The 11,300-nt window shown below is 39.5% G+C and overlaps 1 protein-coding gene across 1 annotated transcript; it reads right to left on the reverse strand.

Annotated features, from left to right (window-relative positions):
• Positions 1-2,409: 2,409 nt before the first annotated feature.
• Positions 2,410-11,049, reverse strand: ATXN7 (ataxin 7; the record flags this gene model as incomplete). The annotated part of the gene is made up of 8 exons (XM_009870855.1): positions 2,410-2,922; positions 4,220-5,177; positions 5,454-5,575; positions 6,407-6,605; positions 7,014-7,279; positions 8,983-9,065; positions 9,750-10,012; positions 10,797-11,049. Coding segments are annotated over 8 exons (2,162 nt in total), but the record flags the coding sequence as incomplete, so codon positions are not given.
• Positions 11,050-11,300: the final 251 nt, after the last annotated feature.

Genomic DNA, 11,300 nt, shown 5'->3' on the forward strand with positions numbered 1-11,300 from the left:
CCGGACCCGGGCAATATCCGCGTGTATCCACTCCCGAGACATGAAAAAGGGACACGGCTTTCACAAAACGGAGGCATCCCTTAAGTTGCAAAGTAGGCATGTTATTAACTATTGGCTTGGCAGTGAACCACTTCAAATTATAAAAAAGGTATTTGCGCTTTTTTCTTTTTTTTTTTTTTAATTAATTAATAAATAAATACTAGATGATCTCAATTGTACCAAAACTGGATATAAGAAAAAAAGACCTGTGCAAAAATACATATTTAAATATGTACAATCAATTAACAAAATATGTCTTCTGAAATAGGGATACTTCAATATTTATAATAGAACAAGAAATTCCAAAATAAAGATACAAAAGTATGTTTTCTTCTTGAATAATTCTTTGTTCATCATTGCAGCAATTTTTTAGGTTAAGAAAACTGCAGGAGTCATAACGAGAAGTTGGAAAGACTATAAAAACTGTATCTCTTAAATTAATACCAAAATCTGTCTAGAAACAACCCAGCCACTGCAAATTCAATTTTGCAAGGAAAATTAATTTTAAGCTTCCTTAATTATTTACAGTAAGATCTACTGACAGTAAAAGCTTCAGGAACAATGTTCTGCTTAGAACCCAAGATAACATTTAAGCTCAAGAGCAGACAGAATTTATGATGTTCTAAATCTTTACTCCCAATGGCTTAAAGCCACCCGATGCAGGTGGCTGCAGACACCGGCTCTGTACGAGCAGCGACCAGGAATTCACTTTTTCAAGAGGTCTGCGTGCTCTCCAAGGAGCACGGGTTGGCCGTTATGCTTTCAGATCAACAGAACCTTAAAAGAAAAAAAACAGAGAGTTCCATCACAAACTCCCCAGTGCTCAATCTCACCCAGTTTTGGTCTCCTTTGCCTTCGTGTCTATCAGGATGTCAGACTGCACTTGCGAGTGATGCTATCCCCGAGTGGAAGCTCTGCCCCAGGGGCTTCATCAGAGCGTGGATTTAGCTCTAAACAGGCAGGATTTTTATATGCTTTGATTTCTCTTTGTGGCATTATCACTTTGGTTCCTTTCACGTTAAACCCACTGCAGTTCTGACAATCCTTTCAACAGGCCACCTTATTCAATAGGAATCTTTTTGTTCCTGAAAAGCTGTCTTCCTCTTTTTGCCTTTAAGTTTGCATAATAAGTGTCTCTAGTACGTTGCTTTCTCAATGTGATCTTTCGTATCAATTCAAAGCTAAAGTGTCTGCATAGAGGCTTCTTGTTGTTTTGCTGTATGACAAGGATTTCGTAGCAAGGTCAGGTTAAACTGAAAGCATCGTCAGGTAAAAAACTAAGCAACTGCTACTCGGAGTGGCTTTGGATTCCCTGATGTCCTACTTTTCCACCAGAACTGGGGAGAAGGCTGGGTGACGTGCACAACTGGACAGGCTCAGATTGTCTCTTCTCAGCAATAGCTGGTGCCCATTTAAGGCAGAAAAAAAAAACCCCAACCCCAAAAAACCTTCTCGGTTAGGAATTTGCTTTGCCCCCTTAATAAAAGTTTAGTCGGTTTTGAAACTTTACCTGACGTTTAAAAACTTAACAAAAACATCCAGACTAATCAAATCATAATACGATAAGCCCTTTAGCAGAATTCACTTTTGAGGTGTTCTGAAGCAAGACGAAATATTTCACAGAAGTGGACTGGATTATATAAAACTGTGTACAGCGCCCTTCAGTCATAAAGCAGGCGTGGGATGACTGTGGTGCACACATCTGCGCTTTACGGTGAACTCTGCTGTCCAACTGGCGTTTATTCCCGAATTTTGAAAAAGAAAAATAAATAAAAATAATCTTACTGAGTGGTTGAAAGCGTAACACGTTAACGATTTAGATAAACAAACAAGGCGTAAAGAAATTGATACTTATGTTTTACAGGAAATATTTAAATACTTTAAATACTTAGTTTTAAAAGGGCTGGAAGGCAAGTCCAGCTTTATTCAACCAATATAGTTGTTATTTTTAAAAAAATAACAAAGGCCTACGGTATACAGCATAGGTCAATAAATATGTTCTTTGGGCATAGAGTTTTAGAGGTTATTTGCCTTTGTCTGCTTGATGTTTTTGGATTTTTTAAAAAACAAAATTAACTTTCATTTTTCTCCTGCAATCAAATCTTTTTCAAAATAATAAAAAGTAGGCTTTGTATCATGTAATTATGACATTTTTATACTTGTTTTCTAAGCGATGGCCTCAAACAAGTTTTTCTGTTTTTTCATGGTTTGTCTTGTCTTTTTTGTTAAACTCCTGAAAGCTTCTTATCCCAAATTACTTGCAAAAGGCTGGGCAAAACACAGACTATTTTTTTTTTTGAATTGTGCTATTTTTATATTCCATTAAAGGAACATTGCTATAAAAACACTAAAGCCATATTTCCCTTCTTGAGGGTGTCTTTCCACTGTGCCTCACACACTTTTTCCCCCTTGTCACGGGGTCCTCTCTCCATTGAGGGTGTCCACCTGGTCAGCTATCACCTACAAAAGACACCATCAGTATAAAAATAAGTCAACAGTAACGTTTATTTCCCCCCAGAAAACATTCCTTTGCCCAGCCAATCTATGTCAAATAGTGGCAAGATGACGTAACTCCTGTAAGGAAAATCTCACAGATTTGTAGCAAACAGTCCAGACCACCGGTAACACTGATAAGAGCAATTGCGTGGCTGAACTTCATCCAGTGTCCAATTCTAAGAGAGTCGCTGCTACAGACATGGCTTCAGGGAAATTCCTTGTTTAAGTGACAGTCCAGTAGATTTCCACACCTGAGGACCATGGGAAGTTGGGAAAACTCAAGGCATCTTGGAGTCCAGAAATCCAGAGGGAGGTTTTGCTTGTAGTGAAAATTGTCCAGTTGGTTTCTCGCCGCGGTGCGTTCAGCTATCAGGGACGGGCCTTTGGCTTTCGAGCAAGCAGAAGGAAGAGAAGGAGTGAGCCAGGCTGCTAGAACAGACGCCCTAAAAAGACATTTTCCGGGTAACGAGAACGTATTTTGGGGAGAACCAGCAGGCACAGTGCGACACCACTGACCTGCAGTTGGCTTCTCTGGGATTTGACAACCATCAGGCTAAAGCTCTTTAAAGCTGGAATGGTTTCAGATGGCATTCCCTTCCTTAATTCATTCAAATTAATAGTTCTCCTTCATTTATATCACACAGTTGAAACAGTAACTATTAGGTAAGTCCAAATATAAATTTAGTCATCTAAGTGCTTTTGTGTTGTTACAGTAAACACCACAAAACGGTGAAACCCTTCCTTTATGGCTGAAACTGAAAATTAAGAAACTATTCTGAAGAAGCTCTTACTGACCTCCTAGCTCTCCAGGCACACAGATTTCAGGTTATTAGCATGAGAGGAAACAAAATCTTTCTTGGGTTTTCAGTCTCAGAAAAAAATCTACTTCTAAAGCTACCCTCTAAAATTCCATCTTCTACCCTCTCCTCAAGCTCTATCAAATTATTTTTACCCCTCCAAGGGATCCTTCAAGTCAATTTGAATAATATTATTAAGAAGTCATAGCCACCAGTTCCTAAAATCTCTCTCATCCTAACTCATCAAGAACTTTTTCTCCCAACAGACTACTTGTCCAAATGCGATTTGTTTAAAAAACAACCCTCCAAACTAATATTTAAAATGGGATCTTACCTACTCATGAGATCTGCTTCCTAGATAGTAAACCTGTTTACTTTACCGACCAGAAAGGTTTCTATCTCATTTATAACATTTAATCTCATTATTACTAAGAAGTCAGTCAATGACGCCTCGGGCTAACAGGCTTATTTTATCTCAGTATCACTGCTCTGTTACCAGCATCATTACATTCCCCTTTGTAGAATGTTTATTACTGACACAGAATCAAGAAGCCAGGCTGAGACAAGCAGCTCAGTTCCACAGCTGGCTGCCAAGATTTACTTTTGAAATTATTTCTTTAAAATGCCAGGATCGAGTTTCATCTGAGAGCTCTTCACAGGCAACATCTAAAGAAACTTGGAACATTCTATTGGGGGTTACTTTAAAAACAAAAACTCCAGCGTTTATAAAAATTTTGTGTAAATGTACTATAAAGATTCAAAATTAGTAGTGGACGAACCGGAGAACTATCTTTTACTTGAACAGGACCTGGAACTGGCTAGCTACTAATTAAGAGAACACCTGTAATATAAGCAGTATAAGTAATAGAAGAGACAAAATTTCCTACCTGATGAAACAGAGAATTGTTCACCAGTCCTTGCGTCCCTGGGATTGCACCAGTGTGTTTTGCATGAACATTGTTCACCGATGTCAATTTGGCAACTTTGTTTGATTTGCTGCTGCTGCTGCTGCTGTTTATGCTGCTTGAACCAGGTGGGCACTTTCTTTTCTTTCCTATTAATTTGTCAAGGGAAGTATGCGAATGTGAAAAACTGCTGTGTGAATTGACAGTCAGCTCGCTGGACTGATGAACAAACGGCCCTAAGGAGAGCGTGGAGTCGCTGCTGTTCATCATCACACTCATTCTCTTTATGGATTCTGCAGGGCTTCCAGTCGGAGGACCCCTCCCTGATTGGTCATGTTTGAGGCTAACAGAGTTAGCTTTGCTAGTCATACAGTTGAGGCCAACGCTGTGGGACGAAGCTGTCACCGCTGGATGATAGGAGGTCCCAGAGTTTCCAGAGTTAACCACACAGTTTTTCCTAAAGGACTCTGTGGAATGAGAAGGTGCTAGCAGTGCGGAACTGTTTTTACGCTTCTTTCCTGAGCCGCCGCTGCTACTGACGCTGCCGGTGCTGTTACAGGTGCCACTGCCAGCAGAAGATTCCTTGGGTTTAAAAGATTTGCTGGATTTCATTTTCTGAGGTTTGCTGGGCATAGGTGAAGGTACAGAGGAAAGCACTGTAGGTGTTGAAGGGGATGAAGACACTTGTCTCGGTTGCATACTGCAGACAGGATCCACTGCACCCAAAGCAGCAGGATTGGCATTTAGTGTCGTTCCATGGGATGGTACCGATTTGTTATTCAGAGACACACAGGAAGGAGATACCAACGCTGGCGATGACATAACCGTGGTGGGTAAGAGGACACCTGCTGCACTGACACCGACCTGCGAGGCAGGCGTCGAGTTTGTCCGATGCGGTGCACGAACTGACGCTGTGTTGCCAGATGCCGGAGGAATTTTCCTGCAGGTGAACACAAAACAAACAAATAAAAAAACTACGTAGCTACCATTGTTTGGAATAACATCTCATCTAATAATGCTAAAGTGATTGTATCTTGAGGTTGATCACTAAAATATTTTACTCAATTAACAGTTTACATTATTTTTTTGCAACAGTTAAGCACAGACTATCAACCTTTGATCCGATTAATCTGAATACAAGATTACTGTTCTTTAACTAGAATCACAGGCTTCGTGTATTACTACAAATACCAGGAAGAATAACACTTCTACTCACTTCCACATCTGTGAATTATGATGCTTCTCCAACATGGCCTGAAGTGCAGATCGAATGTGGTTCCACCGCTTGTCAAACACGTAATGACCTTTTCCAATTTGCCGACTACCAAATGTGCAAAACTGAAAAGACAGATTTTTACCAGTGCTTTCTACCTGCAGTAACAACTCTCCGAATAACAGTGTTTGATCATAAATAAATATTGCTAAATGCATATGCTCTTAGATGTTGAAATCAAGGACAAAAAAACCATACATCAGAATTTTCATTTCTATAGTATAACTATTTTATATTTTTAGCTGCGGTATATTGGGATCATTTTCTTCCCACTTAATACTCCGATACTTACGGAGTATTTTGACTGCTGAAAGCAGCAGTCAAATTTGAATTCCTCAGATTAAATAGGGAAGGACAGTAGTGCATGTTTGTGTGTATATAAGAACATCTACTTCTGAGGAACCATCACCTATCTGCTTATAGCCTGTATATTTTTTTAAAGGAGATAATTTGATATACAGGCTAGGCAGTAAAGGTTGTGCTTTTGGTTAGACTAACTAGATTTGTCAAAACTTAAACATTAAACCAACACATTACTGCTATCTTTACTGTGATGATTGGCACCTTGAGTAAAAAACGTGCAGGGGCACGGCAAGTCCAATAACAATATCTCACCAAAAAGGCATTGTTTAAATGTCCTTATTCCAAACCCACAGCCCTTCAGAGCAGTTACTAATTTCATCTTCAGTATTTTGGCCTTTTGACTTCTTTTGGATTGGGGAAGTGAGCTCTAAATGCATTTCTTTAGCAACTACAGTTAAACCTTCACTGCCCGTTAGGCAACAAAATAATTTCCTTAGAATCTAGAAGATATAAATAAATCCCCCCCAAGTCATTTGTTTACAAGTTCAGAGCTACCCAGAGACCAAGCTTAACTTCTACTTTTTAAAACGTACAGCGGCTGGTTGAGGATGATGACCTGAATAATGACAATCCAGTTTTTCAACAGGCTCTTCCTTTTCATCACATTCTCCCTCGTCACTGGATAACCGAGATGCTGGCTCAGCTGCAGGCAAGGGAGGGTGCGGGGACTCGTGGACAGCAGGAGACTCGCTGGGGGCATTTCCACTGTGCTGGCCTGGACAGCCTGGAGGCCTGGGCAAGGCAAGCAGTAAAGGTGTTAGGGAACTCAGTCTGGTTAAAAATCCCGAGCCCAAGTGCTTGCTATTACTGACAGAAGGAAAACCACACAAACAGCTTTCCGACATTTTCCGTCGTTGCGTAACACATCTACTGAGAGGAAGGACGGGAGGCACGGTAGCCCTGGAAAAGCTGCATTGCCCAGTTGTTAAAAATGATGCAAGTCAGCTTTTACTATTTCAAACACCAAACCCTCCTCGCTAGGAGTTACAGCTCAGCGTGTTACTGCTAATTGCAGGCAGTCACCAAGCCTGGAGCAAAAACACTGCCCCGTCCAACAGATCCGTATCGCTCTTTCAAAATCCACCGGATGAAGCTACTGGTATTTAATTTCGTACCATTGCATCTGCAGATTTTCCTTACCTTGGAAGACTGGGGGGGTGAGGTTTGGGCTTATTAGGTAATAAAGGCTTTGAATCTGTAAGAGTAACTCCATGAGAATTTTGGTGCAGCTCCTGGGAAGTTTTAGTAGGTGAGGGATGTGGTTCCCTGAGAGGGGGCATCTGCTGATGATGATCCGAATGTCGAAGAAGCTCCTTTTCCCTGGTTTTGCTTTTGTGCTCGGCTAATAACACATCAAATCGTTTTCTTCGACCCTGTACAGCCCTCCGCTGGGTTAAGGAATGTGTCTGCAAAAGCACAAATAAATCATTAATCCCAGGGTATTAGATTTGTGGAAATCAAACACTCGGAACACATGTCTAGAGCTCTGAAACAGAGAAAATCATCACGCTCGTGGTTTAGTGAACAAATGGAAAAATGAGTTAGAAAACAAGCTTTAAAACTGCTTGGTAGATAAGTATATCCACACAGCCCAGCAAGTGAGTAAAAAGCTTCTCTCACACTTTTCTAAAAAGAAACTGCCAAAGTTCTTTTAAGGTTAAGATTAGAACTGAAAATCTTTTTCACACTGATATTTTAACTGCCGACGAGCAGACAACCAAAACCACTAAATATTTACTTTCACTTATGAAAATATTGAACACAATAATGTTTAACATCAGACTTTTAACTGGAGATGTGAAAAATATTCATAAAAACACTCTGCTTCCGTCTGTATAGTAACATACTCCTTGAAAACTAATGTAATCAAATAGATAAAAACACGGCAGAATCCACAGTCAGACAGAACTCAAAGTCCTTCGAGTGTCTGGACTGCTACACGTAGTAGGATGTACATATGTGCATATGGCACAAATTCTAGGGAAAGTGAAATAGATGGAAGTTAATTTTTCTGAACTGTTGAAGTCACATACAACACCTTTCCTTCATATGGCATAAAAGGTTTGTCTGAGTTCATTTTAGTAGATATAATTATTATCACAAGATTCAGGCACATACGTAGCAATTCCGGAAAGTATTTTATGAGTAGGTATAATACAAGGAATTGCTGAGAAACATTTTTACTTACATTCTTTTACACCTTTTGCCTAGTTCTGTAAGATCTTGAAGCTCTTCCCTCCTCTATTAGCAAAACAATTGCCTCTCCTCTGTGATTCCAAAAGGGCAAGTGTTCAAGTTCAGTCCCTCTGGGTCATTAGTACCAGCCTCATTTACCTTTGTTCTGTAGGTGGTTTATTTACCAGATGCTTCCCCTACTGACAGTTCAGCTGCTTTGCAGGGAAGTAGCTCAGTATTACACAACTGCAGGGGATCTGGATTTTCGGTTCCTCGGGACTATGTGGTGCTCCTCTGTCCCCCAAGATTGCAGAGCCAGAGGACACATTTCATCAGATTGAAAGTTTTAGGGACTGTTTAATTCAGAGTTTGACCTCTTGGCATTCTCTGTCTTTTTCAGAAGACTCAAGCCAGAGCTGGCTGTGGTCACACACCCAGCAGCATTAGCATTTACACAAATACCTCCTAGGTATCTGCTGCTGCAGACTCTGCTGGGGGCAAAGGGAGGGGTGTGAGAGGGGAGAAACTTGATTTGTTTAAATCCTGCAGAAACTAACAGAGCTTTTTTTATGCTTGTGAGAAATTTGAAAATTTGTGACCTATCAACCAAAAGTTATCCCCAAAAAGAACAACGTGCTGGGGCCCTACTACCTATACGTGGAGTAACATAACTCGTGTGCCATGTCAGCATCCATGTTTAAAGGTTTTATACAAAAATACAAATCTTCAAGTTACTTTAAGAAATACAGTTGTGAATAATAATTAACTGAACCTCAAAAACAATTCCTTCCTGGTTCTGGGCAACATGTTTTGAGAGGTACCATTTACAGTGGTAATTACTGACTAGAAGCAAAAATGTGTTGTTTTCTGTTTTGTCACACTCCTCAGAAAATTTAAACTTTTGAATAATCTTATTCTGATTAAGACATCCTACCTTGCATGTTAAAGACCTAGTACAAGGTTTCCTGGTTTCCACATCAATGACACCACAGTATATATCAGGATCAAATTCTCTCTCTGTCAAAGGTGCAAGGTATTGCAAAGTTAAATGTTAGAATTTCAAAACATCTTTTGTTATTGCATTATAAAAATCAACCATATTGGAAAACTGTTTTCGAATGCAACACAGGTAAACATATAAGGAAAAATGCCCAATAAAATTGTACAAATAATTTTCTACCCTCTCAGCAAGTTCATGGTGTGCTGAAATACAAATCTCAAGTCCACAAGCAGAGTGGAGAAACAAATAGCACGGTTTTTGTTGTTGGGTTTGGTGGTTTAAGAACTTTTTTACCATTCTACTAACACTCAAAGTTAGTGTGTTCAAAAAGTGTGAAGAGCAGACTAAGTTTACATCTTTGAGTTTATGAAGTGCTAGTTGTTCCACTTTCTATATACATTTGCACCTTCCATAACAAAAGAAATTAAAGAAAAATCTTGAAAGGTAATAGAAGAGTGCAGGTTTTAGGCTGCAAGAAACTGGCAGGGCTGTGCAGCCTGTATGGCTGCTGAAAGCAACAGCCACATTTCAAACGGTTTGCAGCCTTTAAGAGTATGTCATGTTACAGATCCAAATTCTAACGTATAAAGCATATCTAGTCACAAGTTATAGTGTTCTAAGTGCTTAATTTACCTCTGAAACATATTTCTATATGTACACTACTACAAGAAATATAGCAAACAATAATTAAAAAGAGTTACCTGACAATCTTTTATGTAAAAATTTCCTATTATTTGTATTTTCTTCAGGTTTCTTTTCCAAAAATGGAGGCACAGAGAGAAGACCTTTACCATTCAGTATCTGTCCAGGGGAAGGCAAGGGTGGCTTTGGTATTGAGGGACAATTAAGGCCAGTCTTTATTGAGGAACTCACAGTAGTAGAACAAGTTGGACCAACAGCAGCTTTCAGTTGGGCACCATCTATCTTTGGATGAATCTTTTCCACTTTGACAGATGGAGTCATACTATTATTCATGAAAAACAAAAGAAGTGGGAAATTGGAAATTACAGTCATAGATTATAAAAAGTACTTCAAGTATGTTATTACTCAACAACACTCTGATCTATTCACAATGCAAATGCAACCTGCTTCCTTTACTCCCAGTTTTCTTGTCCTCATCTTTTTTGTTTTCACAATTTTTTTATGATGTCCATATCTCTTCTGTCCTCTTTTTTTTCCTGCTAAGTATTTCAGAGAGTCATCAGGGACTTCAGAAACTGTTATCTAGATTCACAAATACAGTGTATCACGAAAACAACTGGAAGGGATCCACCATATTCAGTAAGAAATGCCCCATTATGTGACAGTAAATTATATTGTCAGTTCTGCAATCTCGTGCATGCAGGTCAAAAATCACCTGATTCTGTAAGAGTAACTTACTAAAGGGATATAATCTGAACACTTTGATTGTATCTAAATATCTTTGATATAATCTGAACACTTGGATTGTAAGGGAGCTAAAACTCCCTTAAAATCAAACTGTTCAGATTATATCAAAGAATTAAGAGCCCCTAGTAAAACAACCTTTATTTTATAGTGATTTAAGATGCAGGTTTGCTAGAATTCTTGTTCAACATAGTCACGAGTATTATCTATAATCTTAGACTAGGCTGCTGGAAAAGATCTGGAGGAGTTTAAAGTAATTCTCTCTTAAACCAGAAACCCTGCAAAACAAATGGAAATCCGACTGACAGAGCAGTGTCTCTACAAGCAATAACATGTAGCTCTCTGCCAAAACGCATACTCACATTTTATCATGCGGAACTTTGCTATGCTGTACCGAATGCGTTAACCTGTTGTTTCCGCTGATCTGCAGCTTGTCTTTGGATGATTTCAACAACTTGGAATTTGATGATGATGCACTAGTACCTCCACTGGATGAACGATTGCTCCCACTTCCACTGCTACCTTTGTTTTTTGAAGGAAAAGATGAAATGAGGGAAAATACTGAAGAAGAGGGAGGAGTCAAAGGCGGCTTGCTGGAGGAGCTGTGTCTTCTTTCTGAAAAGGAGAGGGAAAAAAAGGTTTTAAGCTCCCGTGCAGAAACAATTCTTAAATACTTCATGTACTCCATTAACATTTTTCCATTATTGGCTTGGGAAGTCCTGTGACACAGACGAAGCACACAGGACTCAAGCCTCACGGTAATCCACGATCACTGCTGGCCCCCAGTTGGTTATGGGAGTCTCTTTCAACTTGGAGAGCTACGTTCCTCAGCCATCAATGAATGTGTTGGAAAAAAAATTATTTCA

The sequence above is a fragment of the Apaloderma vittatum genome, unplaced genomic scaffold (genome assembly GCF_000703405.1).
Source record: "Apaloderma vittatum isolate BGI_N311 unplaced genomic scaffold, ASM70340v1 scaffold9516, whole genome shotgun sequence".
Taxonomy (NCBI): domain Eukaryota; kingdom Metazoa; phylum Chordata; class Aves; order Trogoniformes; family Trogonidae; genus Apaloderma; species Apaloderma vittatum.